This window comes from Narcine bancroftii, chromosome 1 (genome assembly GCF_036971445.1).
Source record: "Narcine bancroftii isolate sNarBan1 chromosome 1, sNarBan1.hap1, whole genome shotgun sequence".
NCBI classification, from domain to species: Eukaryota; Metazoa; Chordata; class Chondrichthyes; order Torpediniformes; family Narcinidae; genus Narcine; species Narcine bancroftii.
In genome coordinates, this window is record NC_091469.1 from 152,890,594 (window position 1) to 152,910,615 (window position 20,022).

General features: G+C 44.3%; 1 protein-coding gene across 5 annotated transcripts in view; it reads right to left on the minus strand.

Annotated features, from left to right (window-relative positions):
* Positions 1-782: 782 nt before the first annotated feature.
* Positions 783-20,022, minus strand: part of sh3bp2 (SH3-domain binding protein 2) — a 92,514-nt gene continuing 73,274 nt past the window's right edge. For all 5 annotated transcript variants that reach the window (XM_069942103.1, XM_069942110.1, XM_069942119.1 and 2 more), the window contains 7 exons: positions 17,264-17,341; positions 11,855-12,827; positions 10,635-10,764; positions 2,695-2,750; positions 2,046-2,124; positions 1,883-1,942; positions 783-1,367 (listed from right to left, as the gene is read on the minus strand). In XM_069942103.1, the coding sequence (XP_069798204.1) occupies positions 1,230-1,367; positions 1,883-1,942; positions 2,046-2,124; positions 2,695-2,750; positions 10,635-10,764; positions 11,855-12,827; positions 17,264-17,341 (1,514 nt within the window). In that variant the 3' untranslated portion in view covers positions 783-1,229. The remainder of the gene's footprint in view (positions 1,368-1,882; positions 1,943-2,045; positions 2,125-2,694; positions 2,751-10,634; positions 10,765-11,854; positions 12,828-17,263; positions 17,342-20,022) is intronic.

Sequence of the window (20,022 nt, forward strand, 5' to 3'; positions counted from 1 at the left end):
TCTAAGATCTTTGTCGTCCAGTGAACGGGCCAACCTTCCATTCCAGGAACTCGCCTGTTTGAACTCTGTTGGAATTGTCCATTTGGCCATACCCTGTCTTAAACCAGGACACCGCACCAGTACTCCAGGTATGGCCTACCATGGGATCAGCCAGCTTTGACACTCTATGCAGTTTGAATTAACCTGTCTCCATGGTGACCAGTTTAGGTTGTGATTTTCCTTGCAATGCAAAAATAACCTGACGTATCTATAGAATAAAGATGAATTTTGGAAAAAAAAATGTGAACCAATTAAGACCATTTTAAAGATATTTGGATAGATTAGATTTAGTATTCTTTTGTTTGTTTTCTGTTAATCTAGATTAATTTGAAAAATATGGATTTAACATGGTTATTATAGATTAATTCAATAACTTGTTTCATGGTTTAAGGATCTGTTTAATGTAGTTCCATCTTTTTTTTCTGCATTTATATTTATATGAGATGACTGTAAGTAAGGAATCTGTATGATCTCCCCATGTCTGTGTTGGTTTCCTCTGGGTGCTTCGGTTTCCTCCCACCCTTCAAAAACTCACCGGGTTTGTAGGTCAATTGGTGTATTTGAGCGGCTAGGGCTTGTGGGCTAGAAGGCCCTGTTACTGGGCCTAAATTAGAAAGAGTTATGATAGAAAACTTGGTCAGCATGGATGAATCGGGCTGAAGGGCCTGTTTCTCTGCTGAGAAACTCCACAGTTCTACAGCCTACTGAGGAACAGTGTAATAAAGTTCCCTCAGACAAACGCATCTCAAAAATAGTTTATTTATATAAAAAAAGAATGTACATTTACTAAATAATTATCAATCTATATTTACACCTAATTTTCAATGATATAGTTTTCTTAAATTAATGTAATACAGATAAATCTTCATTAACTAAGGTGGATGCTTGCCTCATAATTTCCCTTCGACCCAATCTTGCTTGTGTTATCAGGGAACTGGGTACGAATCAAGGGCTTTGCATTGAACAGAGGGAAGGGGACTGTCAGAGTTTGTAGGTCAGTGTCGGCGTGACAACTTTTGGTAGTGAGGAGAGATACACAGCTCTTCGGTGATGCAATGTGCCACTGTTCAATTTTTGCACCCTTGTTGCTGTGAAGGAGTCTTCGCGCTTTGAATGTGTAGCTTGTAAATTCTCTAACGACAGCGTTTCAAGTGGCTCTGTTGTGGAAACAGGAAACTCATGCATTGGAGTCAAAGATGGGTCCTGGAGTCATAGGGTACTTTAAGATATAGATTCTCATGGATTGGGAGTGTGTGGTTGTAATAAAATTCAACCATGCTTGTGAGGTTCATAAACTTTATCTCACTTTCTAGGTAGAATTTTGATTCCTGAAAGAAAATCAAAAATGGGATTTAGAACCATCTTCACTCTACCACAAACAAGGCGAAATGTGGCGTATAATGTACAGATAACTTCATAAGTAAATACATTTTTGAAAGGTCAGGGAACTGAGGGTCCCAAGCTGTTGGCTAGAACTCAAGACTCATCTACTCTGTGCCCAATGCTTATTCTTCCAAATCCCAGTGACCTGCATCGCTCCATACCTCTCCCATCCATGTACTTTTCTAAATTTTTCTTAAGTGTCAATATTGACCAATTCAGGTGGCAATTCGTTCCACACACTCAGCGTTTCCCCTTAAACTTTTCCCCTAACCCATGTCCTCTGGTTCGTACCTCACCTAACCTCAGTGGATAAAGCCTGCTCTATCTAAACCCCTCGTAATTTTTTTACAGTTTTGTAATTGATGCTCAGTATAGAATGGATGGGCCAAAGGACCTGCTTCCTTGCTTATGACTTCACAATATTAAGCATAATTCCAAAACTTTGAAAAAGTTTACCGACCTTTTCAAATATTCTGTAGTTCCTCACTTTGTTCTCTGAACTGTCCCAGACAACCAACACCTATCACGAAGGAGGGAAAACAAATTGGATTATTTATGTCTTTGTGATAAACCACGACTGCAGTGGAAAACTGGTCAAATCTTCCACATTGTTATACTGATACCTTTCCGGACTTTGAGGAATTCCTAATGCAGAACAGTCCATTCTCTGGATTGTTGTCAGGACTACTGGACATAAACAACCTTTAGGTGCAGACAAGAAAGAATTTTATATAATCACTTATTCATTCTGTGAGCTGTGACAAAAATTAATCCAACTTGTACATAAGATTATGAAGGACTTGGACAGGGGTGGACAGCCAGCACCTTTTTCCTGGCATGAAAGTAGCACATCTGTTTCAGGTGAGGGGAAGAAAGTTTAGGGGAGATGCCAGAGGTAGGTTTTTTTTAAAAAAAAGCTCAGCGTGTGCTTGGTGCCTGGAATGTATTGCCGGGGGTGGTGGTGGAGGATGGTACAATAGGAACATTCAAAAGACTAAATTGGAATACACAAAAGTGCTGGAGAAACTCAGCAGGTCACGTAGCATCCATTGGAAGCATAACCATCACTTGAGGCCTGAGCCCTTTTTCTTGGTATGAGCAAAAGATAGGCACGTGGATATAAGAAAAATGGAGGGTGTGAGGTAGGGAAAGGTTAGATTCTTGTGGAGTAGGTTTACATAGATCAGCACAATATTGTGGGCTGAAGGGCCTCAACTGTGCTGTAATGTTCTGTGAAATACAAAATATCCGTAAGTTTATCTGATCAAATACCTCTCCACATCGTTGGATTCTGTTGTATTCAGGAAGAGAGAGGCCGGTAGTTGTACCTACAGTGAAACCACAATAAAGAAATGTCAGTTATCTATTGCACAACAGTTCTACTTATTTTTTTTAAATTTAGAGATACTGCACATTAACAGGTCCTTCTTGTCCACGAGACCAAACGGCCCAAATACACCAATTAACCTACAAACCCCTTTGAAGGGATGTTTCCTCAAAGATTTCTTCATGTCTGACCTGACGACAGACGCACAATGACAAGCCCATCCGTTCGCATCAGTAACTTCTTCAACTGTGTAAAATGAGATACAGTCGATGCAGAACTCCTGAGATAAATCCTGAGAGAATGGTGGAAATACTCATCAGGTGACTCAGCAACTGGGACAGAGTTAACGTATTGGGTCAACCATCACGGCAGTCATTTAACCTACTGAATATTCCAACCATTTTGGTTTTCCAAGGTGTCAGCCTCAATGCTGTTAGTTCAGATGCACTCTCAGGAGTGTTGAGTTGTCAGTTCTCCCAGGCAGTCTATTTTGAAGAACAGGGGTTCCTTGCAAGGGTGCTGGTCAACACTTATCAGAATCAGGTTTATTGACATGAACATGCATCCTTGATGTGCACTTGTGTTGATTGTCAGTGAGGAGGAAATGTTAACTGTGCATATGCATCATTTGCATGTGTGTTACGTCTGTACGGATGTTTGCACTGTCTGCACGATGGACCAGAGAACGTGGTTTCGTCGGGTTGTACTGGTACAATTGGACGATAAATAAACTTGAACTTGGAATTAGGGAAACATTTAATTGTCATGAATGAGGTTTGGAACATTGTGGGCTGAAGTGTAATGTTCTATATTCTGTGTACGTACCTTCTCCACACCCAGGACCGTACAACTCAGTCTTCAAATTTGCTGATGGCACCTTAGTCGCAAGTTTAATACCTAATAACGAGGCGACGGAATCCTGATGGAAGATGAGAGTCTAATGGCCTGGCACCAAGATATCAACCTCTCTGTCACCGTCCAATAAGACAAAGGATCGTGGACTTCAGCAGATGGGGAAGAGCCTCTGTCCGCATCAATGGCATTGAAATGGAAACGATAGCTACTTCAAGTTCTTGGGGGGGGGGGGGGGGAGGGTGGGGGGGGATAAGCATTTCCAGCTGACACAATGGTCAAGTAAGAGTGGCACGGTTTACACAACACTGTTATAACGCCAGTGATCCAGGTTCAAATCTGGCACTGTCTATAAGCAGTCTGTATGTTCTCCCTGAGATTGCATGGGTTTCTTCCGGGTGCTCTGGTTTTCTTCCACCTCCCCCAAAGTGTACGGAGTTGTAGGTTAATTGGGTGGCACAGAATCATGGGCCGGAAGGGCCTGTTGCTGTGCTGTATGTGAATTTAAATTTGAGGCATACTTTCTTTGAAGGTTAAGAAAGATACAAGAAGGCAAGGGTCTGGCAGTGCGAGTACAATGGAAGGCTATCTACTTTCGAAGGAAAAAAGATCAGATTAGATGGAATTTAGTTAGACATAGCTGGATATTTTACATAGTTGGAGAGTTAAAGGATATGGGGATAAAAGCATGTAGATGGAGTTGAGTCCATGGCCAAGTCAGCAATATTCGGATCGAAATCACAGGCCAGATGGCTGGCTCCTGCTCCTATTTCTTACGCTAGACGAAGGAAGTTCAGCATGTCCCCCGTATCCCTTCACAACTTCAACAGGGGCACATCACAGTGTGGAACAGGAGCCGCTCTGCCCAAGATTGGAAGAAGCTGCAGAAGGCGGCAAATGCAGCTCAGAACATCACACACACCTCCCACTGCTCCATCAACTTCGGACGCACTTTGAGGCAGCCCACAATACTGAAGGACCCATTGGGGCAACACGGAGGGCGTAGCGGTTAGCACAACGCTGTTCACGATGCCAGCGATCGGGACCAGGATTCAAATCTCACGCTGCCTGTAAGGAGTTTGTACATTATCTCCGTTTCTGCATGGGTTTTCCTTGGGGGCTCCGGTTTCCTCCCACCGTTCAAAATGTACCAGAAGTTGTAGGTTAATTGCATGTAATTGGGGCAGCACAGGCTCGAGTGCTGAAATGGCCTGTTACCATCTTGTAAGTCTAAGTTATTTTTTTTTTAAAATTAAAAATCACACTCGGACACAATCTCTTCTCCCTACTCCTATGCAGAAGGAGGTTCAAGAGTGAGAAACCTTGCACCAACATACTTCCCCACATCAGGCTCCTGAATGAATCCCACATGCTCTCAGTGCCTAATGGATCATTTCACTTTAACACTGTATTCTGTAATTGTCTTCTTCCTCCACACAACTGAGTTCTAGGCTGCTTGTGGAAGAAACCTTCTCACTGTACCAAGCACAATGTGATAATAAACCTGAACTTGATCCTGGCGATCGACATTGAGACTGGGTTATGAAGTGAAAGCTATCCAACAACCTTCATCTCAAGGACAATTAAAGTCCCCAAACTGTCAGTAACACAAAATACACGATAATTGTAAATTAACATTGACAGGATTTAGTGCAGGATTCCCTGCACTGAAAGGACTTCAATTTACAAAATGATGTTCCAAATCTCAGGTTGCCCAAACTGCTTTACAACCAATTTATACAAAAAGTATTAGGACTCAATTTTTTCAAATGTCTTGAGCCACAGTCGGGAAGGGTCACATCAAAGGTGACCGAAGGGACATTGTTTAATGGGTTTAATGTATCATATATGTTGAACGTTGAGTGGGTGGGAATGGGGGGGTTGAAGGAGGGAAAAAGGGAGAAAATGACACTGTGTATATTCAAGAGGGAAATGTTTGTGTGTATTTTGGTCAGTATGGTTCATAGTGTGAAAAATAATTTTTTTTTAAAAAAAGGTGACCGAAGGGAGTTAGGGCTGTAAGAAAAATAGAGGGTATTGGTTGCGAGATCAGATAGTTTCCATAGATCAGGAGGACATAGTGGGCTGCAGGGCCTGTGCTGTGCTGTAATGTAATGTTCTATGAAATTGTACCTTAAAATCCTCCTTTAATATGGGGAGGGGACTTCCAGAATTGTACACTTTTTTCCAAAAATAAACAATATTCACGATGATTTTTTTTACAAAAAAGAAAAGCGTTCAGTCTTTTTACATCTTTACTGTCATATCCGTACATTTCCATCAATTTATACTGTACATTGTGAGGTTCATTCTCTATAAAGCACCTCTTACTACCACGGTTAGACCTTGTAGTTCCTCTCCCCTCTGTTGTTTGAGGGATTTGCCCTCCGCCTCAGTCCCCTCAATGTCCGGTGGCAGAAGGACTCTAGACTGCGGTCCTTCCCCATAGCACCAAGCCTCAGTGCACCCCTTAGCATGTACTCCTGCAGCCTGGAATGTGCCAGTTGGTAACATTTCCTGACCAACATCTCTGTGTGTTGAAAGTGCGTCTTTCACCGAGTTGACAAGGACCCCTGCATTCTTCTCCACGCACTCTTAGCAAATCTGCATTCAGCAAAAAGGTGGGCGACTGTCTCCACTCCACTGCAGTCATATTGGGGACAATATGCACTTTGTGTGATGTTCTGGTTGTATAGGAAGGATCTGACTGGTAGGCCACCTTTCAGTGCCAGCCAGGCCAAGTCCTGGTGCTCATTTGTGAGCACTGGTGATGAGGCATTTTGCCAGATGACCTGGACAATCTACTCAGTAAACTATCCCACAGTATCCATCAAGTACTTGTCTCTCAGTGTCTGCAGGATGTTCTGTGCTGACCACGGCCTGATGGACTTGTAGTTAAATGTGTTGGTCTGGAAAAACCTTCCACAAAGGATTGGTAGTGTGGAAATGTCCAGCTGTCTGGGACATGGTGCGGTAATGGGGCCAGGCCCATCCTTTGCCACCCTGGGACAGGTAGAATCTCAGCACATAGTGGCATTTGGTGCCTTGCTATATAACACTGCAAATACTATTACCATGTCATTTAAACAAAAAGATCAAAATAAACCTAGTAAGAATAGGACACACAAGTCCAACTTTGATACTTGGCACACTTTGGAGACAATAATTCAGTAAAAGCCAAACTGCTGCTTGAAAATTATTGTCTCAGAAATGAAAATCATACTGGTTGATGGCAAATCCTGTTTGACTGGATTGAGAACTTTGATGATGTCACAGAGATAATACCTGCATAGTTGATGCATGTAGGGGATTTCACAAGGCTGCTTCCTTCCTTCCATCACAGTGTGTCTTTCTCAGCCCTCTGCCCCTCCCCCCATCCCATCTTACCTCCTTTCTTTTCTTCCCCCTCCCACCTGTATCACCTGCCAGCCCGTGCTCCTACCCTCTTATTTGGGCAACTGCCTGATTCTTGATGTTACCGATGAAAGGTTCCAGCCGGAAACATCAACCAGGTATCTGAATAGTTGGATGCAAATGAAATACAATGTTGGAAAGTGTACAGAAAAAATAAACAAGCAGACTAAATAGGGAGAAAATTTAAAATATCCAGATGCTTGGATACCTGGGGGTCCTCGTGGAAAATAGCCTGAAGGTAGACTTGCAAGTTGAGTCAGTGATGAAGAAGGCAAATGCAATGCTGGTGTTCCTTTCAAGAGGAATAGAATATAAGAGCAGGGATGTGATGTTGAGGCTTTATAAGGTCATGGTGAGACCTCATTTATAATATTGTGAGCAGTTTTAGGCTCATTTAAGAAAGGATGTGGTGATGTGGGAGAAGGTTCAGAAAAGGTTCACAAGGATAATTCCGGGAATGTAAGGTTCATCATATTAAGCGTTTGACAGCTCTTGGCCTGTACTTACTGGAGTTTAGGAAAATGAGGGGGATCTAATTGAAACATTTTGAATGTTGAAACACATGGACAGAGTAGATGTAGAAAGGTTGTGTCCCGTGGTGGGAGAGCCTCAGATCAGAGGGCACAACTTCAGGATTGAAGGGCGTCCACTTAGAGCAGAGATGCGAGGAATTTCTTCAGTCAGAGGGTAGTGAATCTGTGGAATTTGTTGCCACAGGTGGTTGTGGAGGCCAAGTCACTGGGTGAATTTAAGGCAGAGATTGATAATGTTCTTAATCAGCCAGGGCATGACAGATTATGGGGAGAAGGCCAGGCAGTGGAACTGAGTGGGAAAATGAATTAGCTCATGATTAAATTGCAGGGCAGGCTTGATGGGCTGAATAGCCTATTTCTGCTCCTGTCTTATGGTATCAAAGGTTAAGTGTAGAAGGCAGGGGAGTGGGGCTGAGTGGAAGAATGGATCAGCTCAGAAATGAATGGCAGAGTGATGGGCTGAATGGCCTACTTCTCCTCTATCTTATGGACTGTCAATTGCTGTTTAACCCACTGAGTTCGCCAATACTTTGTGTCCAACCTCTCGCAAGGCATCTCTTAATGAAACACAGAGATGCTGGAGGAACTCAGCCAGTCTTGCACCGTCCATAGGAGGTAAAGATATAGTACTGATGTTTTGGGCCTGAGCCCTTCCTCAAGGTATATCTTTGTTGATGACACAGCAGCAGTTGGAAATATAAAGGTCCAGAGCAGGGAGTAGGCCAGAAATCGGTGTCCAGGAGGACGAAGGTTTAAAGTGGGTGTCGGAGGTGTGAGACCAGACGAGATCCTCCAGCATCTCTGTGTTTTGACTCCAATCACAGCATCTCCAGACTTGTGCGTTTCACTGTTTCAGCTCTTAAAGTCAATTCCCACAGGAACTAAAGGAAATGTGACAACACACACACACCGAAGTGACCAAGGTGCGGAAAATAGTCAAGGTTGAACAGCTGTGTTGCAGTCTCGAAGATATATTGTCCGGGAATTTTAGTACTTGCATCACTGCATATTTGACACTCACAACCTAAACTTGGTTATACATGTCACAAGGACCTTGTTACCTTGTCTAACATGGGCACGGCTCAGACATGATCTATAACAGTATGCAAAAGCCCTGATCCCTATGTAGTGCACACCTTACCAATGACTCTCCAGCATTGTCCACAGCAGTGTTCGTCTCATGGCCGAAGAGCAAAAGAGGAAAAGCTACTGCACATGGCTTTATAGTACAGAAACCTGGAAGGTCTGACCTAGGTAATCACTAGACAGCTGGTGGGAGGGATGGGGGAGACTTACCGATAATTTGCGAGACACATCATTCAATGCGTCATTGCGTGGGTGGGGTCCCCCTTTAATCACTGGGATGGCAATTTACTGGGTCCATCCTGCCCCAGTTTGAAACGTGCTGGGACCACCAGTGACCCATTCTACTCACGGGAGTGGAGGAGGGAGGAAGGGGAAGAGACATCAGGAAGAACTTTCATGAATCTGTGACACCGCTGAACCTTACATCACAGCACTGAGCAGAATTGCACCCATATTATATTTGTTCCTTTGTTAGAGCACTTGCTTTTATTCACAGTTACTTGTAAATAGCACTATCTCCTCTCCATGAGGTGGCTTGAAGTGGTCCTGCTGGCTGACGCAACCACTGAGACCTGCTCCAGGGCACCTGGGCGTTGAGGTTCAGAGTCTCGGAGCATTTGATCTCCGATACACAGTTCACTTCTAGACTCTGGGTGGCGCTGGCCAAGTTGATGGGAACCCAGCTCCACCATACCACCCTCAGGCCAACGGGTTGGTGGAGCAGTTCCTCAGCCACCTAAAGGTGGACTTGATGGTTCGGCGGACGAGTTACCCTGGGTCCTCCTGGGGATCTGCACCATGCCAAAAGAAGACTTCAACACCTCAGCAGCTGAGATGGTGTACAGCGCACCGATGGTGATAAAAGGGAAGTTCTTGGCTGCCACCTAGGACCTGGAGGACCCCTCAGCCTCATTGACTAAGCTGAGGGAAAAACTGGGCACCCTAGCACCTCCATAGCCTCTGCTGCATGGCCAAGCCAAAATCTACGCCCCCAAAGACTTAGAGACCTGTGAGTATGTGGAGGAGGACACTCCAAACACTTCTACAATGGGCGTATGAGGGGCCGTATAAAGTAATCAGGCACAACGGGTGCTGGACATTGGCAGTAAGGAAGAGACTTTCACTATCGACCACCTCAAACTAGTACATTTAGACATTAGCCAACCCGGTCTCCACTCAGACCCCGCAATGCAGAGGTAGGCCACCAAAAGCGGCAATTGCCGGTTCTGGTGGTGAGGGGGGGAGCGTGCAGTGGCCCGCTACACAAAATGGTTGACGGACACAGTGGTCGTGCAGACCCTATTGGGGCCAACGGCCTTCATCCCAGGTGACCACCCGCACAGTGGGAAACAACAAGCAACGGTGGGAACACCACCCAGTCGGAGATCGGCGCCATCAGCAGCGGGGAGAGAATATAAGCAGAGCTACCAGTGCAATAAATCGGTCGTCGACTCGGACTCCTCGTGTGTGTGTGTGTGTGTGTGTGTGTGTGTGTGTGTGTGTGTGTGTGTGTGAATTCATTCCACACTTTGTGGTAGCTCGCATGCTACAGATGCTGTTAAAATCAAATCACAATATTTTAATAATAAATTTATCGTTCAAAGGTTTAAATTTTGTTTGGATATTTTAAAATAAACCTCTTTCAGCTCCTGGAACAGGCCATTTAAAGCCCATACAGAGCCCACAGAGCCCACAGCAGTTGGACCGGGCGGATGGACCCTGCAGAGAGGAATGCTGAGAATTCGCAAATAACTAATAGATCAGGCACGACATTGTATCGGAGCTGGTAGGACGTTGGTGGCGGTTCTGTGACTTCGCCGTCAGGGGAAGAATTTTAGACCCTTTGTAATAGACAGCCCTGATTTTTAGAAATGTCCCATACGATGGCATATATGGTAATTGTAAGCTGTACTCAAGGCGCAAGAAATAAGGTACTCTTGAACCATCGGAAACAAAAGTGGCAGTAAAGGGTGAAATCAGCAAATAAAAAGCATTCTTACATTCTCATAATCTTCATCTTCTTCGTCAGACTGGTGAATCATCTGCACCGGTTGGGACTGAGAACGAAGACGAGAAAAGGGCTTTTCTGCTGCAGGAGAACGAAAACTTTGGCCATCGGGAGATGCACGGCTGCACAAGAATAATGTTTTATAGATTCTTATTCATTGTGCATTGACCATGACATTCAAATGCATCAGTCTTATATCAGCAACACACTTACGGAATTTAATGCGGAGAAGTTTGGGGTGTTGCACTTTGGGAGGACTAACCAAGGTTGGACTTGCACGGTAAGCGGTAGGGCACTGCAGAGGACGGTGGAACCGAGGGATCTGGTCGTATATAATTCCTTGAAAGTGGCGTCACAGGTGGACAGGGTCGTAAAGAGAACTTTTGGCATATTGGCCTTCATCATTCAAAGTATTGAGTACAGGAGTTGGGATGTTATGTTGAGGTTGTACGAAACATTGTTGGGGATAAATTTGGAGTTTTGGTCACCCAACTGCAGGAAAGATAGAAATAAAATTGAAAGCGTGCAAAGGAGATTTACCAGGATGTTGCATGGACTTGAGGAATTGAGTTACAGGGAAAGGTTAAACAAGTTAGGACTTTATTCCCTGGAGCATTTGGTAGAGGCAAACAAAATGATGATGGGCATAGATCAGTGGCTCTCAATCTTTTTTTTACCCCCACTCACATACCACCTTAAGTAATCCCTTGGTTGGGGTAAAAATGGTTGAGAACCACTAGGTGGAATAAATGCAAGCAGGCTTTTTCCACTGAGGGGAAGTGAGATACTAAACCAGAGGACATGGGTTAAGGGCGAAAGGGGAAAGGTTTAGGGGAAACAGTGGGGGAACTTCTTTACACAGAGAGTGATGGGAGTATGGATTGAGCTACCAGTTGAGGTAGCGAATGCAGGCTCAATTTTAACATTTTAGAAGAATTTGGACAGGTACATGGATGGGAGGGGTGTGGAGGGCTATGGACTGGGTACAGGACAGTGGGAGTAGGCAGAATAAATAATTCAACACAAGGGCCTGCTTTCTATGCTGTAATGCTTTATGCTAATAGGATTCAAATAATGTCAAAAATTTCTGTTTTATGGTTTATTTTTTCCTTTTTAAAAAAATTTCCCTATATATTTTTATTTAATGGTGCTTCGTCAGGGTAGAGAGGAAGGGTAAACAAAACATCTACAAATCACAGGCCTCATACTTACCATAAGGGAAGTGTGTTGTGCTTTTCACCTTTTGCCCAAACAGGAGGCGGTGGTTTTCGAACACCAGATTCTGATTTTAATAATAACTCTGGTTTATGTAGCTTGGGTTTCACCTCCTGGGTTCGAGGTGGAACTTCTGACAATATTGGTTTATTAGAAGGCACCAGAGGGGGAGATCCTTTGTGGGAAGCAAGTGGAGGTCTTGGGACTAATCCTTTGTGGGAAGGCACAGGAGGAGGTCCACATCCTTTGTTGGAAGGGATAGGAGGTCCAGATCCTTTATAGGAGGGCACAGGAGGAGGTCCACATCCTTTATGGGATGGTATCGGAGGAGGTCTAGATCCTTTGTGTGAAGGCACAGGAAAAGGCCCAGATCCTTTATTGGAAGGTATGGGAGGTCCAGATCCTTCATGATACGGCACAAGAGTTCCTTTGTTGGAAGAGATGGAAGGTCCAGAACCTTTGTGGGAAGGCAGAGGAGGTCCAGATTCTTTGTTAGAAGGGGTGGGAGGTCCAGAATCTTTGTGTGAAAGCACAGGAGGTCCAGATTTTTTTACAGAAGAGATGGGAAGTCGAGATCCTTTGCTGGAAGGGATGGGTGGTGGTCCACCAGTAGATCCTTTGCTTGGAGGGGCTGGAGGAGGTCCCTTGTGAGGAGGCGATTGAGGAGTCAAAACATTGAACAATTCCTTGTTTCCAATCATTTGCTGAAGTTGTTTATTTAAGTCCTGTGTAAAGTTACTTCTTTTGCCACCAGCATTTGGGGGCTCTATAGGTTTCTCGCATTGCTTCATTTCACAAAAAGTGGGCCTTAAATGAACAGGAGTGGTCAAAGCTGCTGGAACGGAGGGGAATGCAAGTTTGGAGGGCGTGTCGTTTTCCTCCATCCCACTGATTAACCTGGGTGATGGTCGTCTCTGGCTGGGAGGTGGCAGAGGGGGTGGTGACTTCAAACTAATGCTTTCTGGTTGAACTGAAGAGTGGTTGAGTACAGGGTGGAAACATGAACACATGGGACAGAGAGAAAAAACACATAGTATTGTTGCAGCAATTCATTACAAGGTAGAATTAAACAGTTCTATAATTGTTTTCAAGTTAAACAGAAAAGTCTGCAGATTTTGTGATTGTAGTTTAATACACAAAAGTGCTGGAGAAACTCAGCAGGTGTTTTCCAGAGGATTATCCAGCAAAGAATAATCCATGTGTGGTGGGCCGAAGTAGCAGCAAACAAACACAACTCATAAGACTGTACAACAGGCTTTATTCCAGTAAAAGTCTGAACACCAGTTCATGCTTCGGTGGCTCCCGTGACTGGCTCAGGTTTATATTCGGGTCAGCTGATTGACAGCCGGCCAGGTGGAGTCAGCCCTTAGGTGGTCTTTCTGCAGGTACAGTGATCGCCCCCTGCAGTAGGTTGGTGGTCTTATCACCACACCATGTGCTTGCCCCTGGAGGGTCATCTGACCAGGCAGGTCTAAAGTCATTTTCCCATGTCAATCAAGGTTAGCCTGCCCACGGGTGAGGGGCACACCTTACGATTGTCTCTCTTGAACACCTTGCCTCATTTGGGCAAACCTGAGCCAGCCCCTCCAGCCGGCTGCAGTATAAAGTCCACCATGTGGAGCAGATATCTCTCTCTCTCTCTCTTTCCCCTGAGAACGAACCCTAACTGGACTTCAGGTTGTGAGCCATGGGTGACGCTGGAGAGTCAATTGTTAGATGTGTACCAGTACAGGATGGGGGGCAATTGTATTGCATACCTATTAGAAAGAACAGTTGTGTCTCATTCTTGTTAACAGTGTGATTAGACTCTGTAATTAAATGGGATACTGTGTCTGCTCATTAGAAAGGGGTGGTGGCTACTGTTTGTTTCACCTGTACGTTTAGCTGTTGGAACTGCGAATAATAGCAATTTGTTGGTTGTAGCGAGTATTGATTGTTCAGCTGCATCCGATGCATTTGAACTGTGTGTGATCTCGTTTGTTTGTGTGAGTGCTACCCCTGTTGCAATTTCCCCCTTGTGTGTAATATAAAGATCCTTGTTTGCAGTTAAATGGTGTTCAGTTTCATCACTTCCTGATTCTCCAGGTCACGCACCATTCTCTGTGTAGAAAGTGCCTGACCCCTTTGTCAAGGCATGAGCAAAAAAGCAGGCAGGTAGGAGTGGGGGGAGGGAGGGATGGGGGAACAGCACAGGGCAGGAGAGAAAAATGCTGGGAATGATAGGGAGCAGGGGTTGCAGAGGGGGAGCAGGGAGAGAAACTCCCATTGAAGAGAGAACTTCTTCAGGGTAGGCATCCCAAGAAGAGACTTCGCAATGGAGCAACTAAATGAAGTGAAACAAGAAAGTCTGCAGACGCTGTGGTTGGTGTAAATACACAAAAATGTGGAAGAAGCCCAGCAGGTCATGCGACGTTCTTTACGCAATGCTACTTAATCAGCATTTCGGGCCTGAGCCCTTCGACAAGGCATGAGCACGAAGCCCCATCTTTTTTATTCAGACACCTGCTTGCTTTTTGCTCAGGCCTGAAACATTGGTGCTGTATTTTTGTCATAAAGAAAGCTACAAGTTTCTCCAAAGCTTCTGCGCATTAAGCTATAATTGTTTTCTCAGAATCCTGTAAATTGACTGATACACTGCATGGTGAGAAACACAAGTCTGCAGAGTCAATTCACACCAAATTGGTGGAGGAACTCAAGCCCCACACCTCCTCCCTGATCAGCATTTGGGGAACCAAACAGTCCTTTCAATTCAAGCAACATTTCTCTTGTGAATCTGCTCCAGTTGTGGTCTCCTCTACATCGGAGAGACTGGATGCAGACTGGGAGATCGCTTTGTTGAGCGATTTGTGGATCTCCCAGGGGCCACAAATTTCAAATCCCCCACTGACACGTCTGACCATGGTCTCATGGTCTGAGACCACCCGCAAATTGGAGGAACAACATCTTCTGACTTGGCACCCTCCAACCAAGTGGCATTAATATCAACCTCTGATTTCATTAAACTCCCCCCCCGCCAATCCCCCATCTTCCCCTGCTCTGTCTCTCTCCCTTTTCTCTATCTCCTTTCATACAAACATAATCAATTCTCACCTCTCCCCTGATCATGTCCAATTAACAGTTTTTTTTGTAGGTCTGAATTTCTCATCCATTGTCTGTATTCTGAGATTTCCTGTGTTTGCTCCATCCTGCTTATTCCTTGAAGAAGGGCGCAGGCCTGAAACGTTGGCGATATATGGACACTGAAAGACTAACTGAGTTCCTCCAGCATTTCAGTGTGTTTTCACTGATTAACTGGATTGCACGTTCCTCCCTCCCCACCACCCCCCCAACCCCCCAACTCATTCTTCATGCTTCCCCGGTTCACCCATCCCTACCTGGAGTATTGCGTTCAGTTCTGGTCCCCATATTTAAGAAAGGACATACTTGCTATAGAGAGAGTGCAGCACAGATTTACAAGGTTAGTTCCCGGGATGGCAGGATTGTCATACGTGGATAGATTAGAAAGATTTGGACTATACGCGATGGAGTTTTCTGGGTGCCGCAGAGAGCCATTATACTTGATCTCCTGTATAGAGCAGTGACTACAATTTAGAAAGCAATCTTTGACAGGGCTCTATAGAGTAGACGTGGAGAAGATGTTTACAGTTTTGGGTGAGTCTTGGACCAGAGAGCACGGCCTCAGGATAAAAGGACAAGGAGAGGTTTAGGTTTCTTCTGCCAGAGGGTGACGTAGCTATGAAATCTGTTGTCACAGATGGCAGTGGAGGCCAAGCCATTAGGTATTATTAAATTTTAAATTTAGACATACAGCATGGTAATAGGCCATTCGATCCACGAGCGTGTGTTGCCCAATTTACATCCTATACCCCCAATACTTTTTGAAGGGTGGGATGAAACCAGAGCCCCCGGGGAAAACCCACGCAGATACAGGAAGAATGTACAAACTCCTTACAGACAGTGCGGGATTCAAACCCCGCTTACTGGTCTTTCTGGTGCTGTTAAGGCGTCGTGCTAACTGCTACGTCAACCATGCTGTCTAAAAAGCACGGCAGTAGTCCGCCATTCAAGCCTGATCGCAACAACACTTAAAGCAAAGGTTCTTGATTAGGAAGGTTGACAAAGGAGAAAGCAGGAGAATGGGGTGGAGAGACTCGATGGCATGAATGGTTTCATTCTTCTCCTATGACTTATGGTCTTAACTTAATGGATGTGGAGTATTTGGAATATGTTTTGAAGATATCATATGAAAAGAAAAGCTTCTATTTATTTATATCAGTCCACAACCAAAGATGCGATATATTTAAAGAGCAACTTTTTTTTAAGGGCAGATGTGACCAGTGGAGAATTGAATTGCTTTATGGGGACAATGTGCCCTGGCTAATCAAGAACCTTAAATATACCCAATGGATCAAAAGGCAGCCCACTGTCTAGACAGGAGAAGGCTGTTAATGAGTCCCTCCCTGAGGGATCCAGGTGGACTAGGATTCACAAAGTTTAGTGAGTAGTTCCAACAAGTAGTTAAGAAACCACATCGCCCTTCATTGTGGAGAGGTTGGAACTTCAGAACAGAGAGGCCTTGTTACCATTGTGCAGGATGTGGTGAGCCCACTTCTGGATCACGGCACAGCTTTGGCCCCCTACCTGGAAAAGGATATGGTAGGATTGGAATTAGTTCAATGGAGATTTGTTTTATTTATCCAAGGTTTGGGGATGGCAGGATCAGCCAAACTTGCTGGCTGAGAAACTCAGCAAGCCTCGCAGGGTCCACAGGAAGCACAGGGGAACCAATGTTTCAGGCCTGGGCCTATCATCACTCATCTCTACCTTTGGAGAGCTGCCTTCTTGGACCCCTGCTGTCCTTGGAGTGTGGGAATTCCCACAGTGTTGTTAGGGAGTGAATCAAGAAAGCCTTCAGGTGCCCCGATTGTTGTAAATACACCGGAACTCAGCAGTTCCTGCAACCTTGACGAAGGGCTCAAGCCCAAAACATTGGTTATACATCTTTGTCTCCTATGGGCACTGTCGGATCTGCTGAGTTTCTCCAGCACTTTTCTCTATTTACTATGCTGTTAGAGTGAGTGTGCCAGGATTTTGACCCAATGACAGTGAAGGAAGGTGCATGCCTTGGAGGTTTTGTCTCTGTGCTTTTAAACTTATGATAAAACTGCATCCTTTTTATTATCACTCCACCTGCTCTACTTAGGTATGGGTTGATATGCCTGGATAGCACACAAAACAAAGCTTTCATTGTCTCTTGGTGAACACAATGAACAATCCAATTCTACGTGATACCAGTCACAGAGACACTCCGCCTCAGGTTAGTTAACGTTGCTATGCCTGTGAGGATCTTTGCACTATATAGTATCACTGGTGAAGTGCAGTCAAATAAAGTGGACGGGTCCCTACCTTCTGACCCTGGGGTTCCCGGCAGCCCATCTGGTTTCAAGTAATCACCTTCCTCATCCTCGTCATCTTCTGCATAATCTGAAAAAGATGAAGTTCAAATTCAAGACGATTAGGATGGGCCTAGATAGGGTGGACAGCCAGAATCCTTTCTCTTGGGCTGACATTAGTTAAAAAAAACCCAGAGGACATCTGTTTGAGGTGAATGGAGGAAATTTAGGGAAGACATCAGAGGTAATTTCTTTTTACATAGAGAGTGGTGGGTGTGGTGGAGGCTGGTACAATGGGGACAATCAAAAAACTCTTGGACAGGCATAGGGATGTAAGAGAAATAGAGATTCTTGGGTGTGAAGTAGTGAAGATTAGATTGTTGTTGCCCAATATTGTGGGCTGAAGGACCTGTACTATGCTGCACAGCGCTGCTCGTTATCATCCAACTGGACATATACAGCCAGATGAAACAGCATTTCTCTGAATTGCCCATAAACAGCGCATATTAGTCACATACCTGTATAAACAAACTGATATAATAAATATATTTAAATAGTTGGGATGATTTACTCAGTACAGGACATGGTTCATCAATCTCATAGGCTGTGGAAACAGAAATGAAAATGGGGAAAAGGGGAAAGGTGGTGGTGAGGAAGTGGAAATGAGATGTAAACAGAGTATGAGATGGCCATGTTGAACTATATGACTATAAATATTAACGGAATACATAACCAAATCGAAAAAGGCTATTAAATTTGCTGAAAAAAGAAAAAATTGATATAGCATTCGTGCAGGAAACGCATCTAACTGAAGTGGAACATAATAAATTAAGGAATGACTGGGTAGGACACGTAATGGCAGCATCATATAATTCAAAAGCCAGAGGAGTAGCTATATTAATCAATAAAAATGTACCAATCAAAATAGAGGAGGAAATAATAGATCCAGCAGGGAGGTATGTAATGATAAAGTGTCAGATATATTCAGAATTTTGGAGTTTGCTCAATATATATGCCCCTAATGAAGAGGATCAAAAATTTATGCAAGATATTTTTTTGAAGATTGAAGATACGCAGGGGAATATATTGATAGGAGGGGACTTTAACCTTACTTTGGATTCAAAGATAGATAAAACTGGACAAAAAACTAGCAGAAAGAACAAAGTAACCAAATTTATGGTTAAATCAATGCAGGAAATGCAACTTTTACCATATAACCACTTACAGCACAGAACAGGCCAGTTCGGCCCTACTAGTCCATGCCGTAACAAATCCCCACCCTCCTAGTCCCACTGACCTGCATCCAGTCCATACCCCTCCAGTCCTCTCCTATCCATGTAACTATCCAGTCTTTCCTTAAATGTAACCAATGATCCTGCCTCGACCACGTCTGTCGGAAGCTCATTCCACATTCCTACCACCCTTTGTGTAAAGAAATTTCCCCTCATGTTCCCCTTATAATTTTCCCCCTTCAATCTTAAACCATGTCCTCTAGTTTGAATCTCCCCCACTCTTAATTGAAAAAGCCTATCCACATTTACTCTGTCTGTCCCTTTTAAAATCTTAAACACCTCTATCAAGTCCCCTCTCAATCTTCTACGCTCCAGAGAAAAAAGCCCCAGTCTGCACAACCTTTCCCTGTAACTCAAACCTTGAAATCCTGTCAACATTCTCGTAAACCTTCTCTGCACTCTCTCTATTTTGTTTATATCTTTCCTATAATTTGGTGACCAAAACTGTACACAGTACTCCAAATTTGGCCTCACCAATGCCTTGTACAATTTCATCATAACCTCCCTACTCTTGAATTCAATACTCCGATTTATGAAGGCCAACATTCCAAATGCCTTCTTCACCACACCATCTACCTGAGTATCAGCCTTGAGGGTACTATTTACCACAACTCCTAAATCCCTTTGTTGCTCTGCACATCTCAATAGCCTACCATTTAATGCATATGACCTATTTAGATTTGCCTTTCCAAAATGTAACACCTCACACTTATCTGTATTAAATTCCATCAGCCATTTCTCAGCCCACACCTCCAGCCTTCCTAAATCACCTTTTAATCTACGGTAATCTTCCTCACTGTCTACAACACCACCAATCTTTGTATCATCCTCAAACTTGCTTATCCAGAAGGAGTCACGTGATGGAGTAGTGGCCGGTAGGGGAACTCCAGCCCTCTCCAGAAAAGTTAAAAAAAGATAGAGAAAAAGCAAAGGCACAAACTTAAAAACCAAAACAAAGTAAAAGTAAAAGTGTAGAGAAAATGGCAGCAAAGAAAGAAAAACCAAAAACAACGGGAAGAAAAGAAGGAAAGACGTCGGAAGAAGAAGGTGAAGGCCTTACCTGTCCGAAGAGGCCCGCCACGGAGAGAGAAGCCCGTTCCCACAGGTCAGTGGAAGTCCCGGGCTCGGGACTACAAAAATGGCTCGCAGAGCCGAGTAAAAGTGCGCAACCGCGCATGCGCGACTCCTCACGCATGCGCGATGCGCATGAAAAAAAAAACACACTGACGGGAGGGGGGAGCAGCTGCGGAGTCGATCTCCACAGCTGAGAGAGACACGCAACACAGCAGAAGGTGCAGAACACAGACAATAACAACAACAAGAAAGAAGAGGGTAAAAAGAAAACAAGGAAACAACAGATGGTCAATCCAGAGGAAGAAGAAGAACAGAAAGAAGTGGAAGAAGAAGAGAAAAGCAAGACAATGGATGTATCTTTTTTTAAAGAATATATGGAATCAGTGAAAGAATGGCAATTACAAGA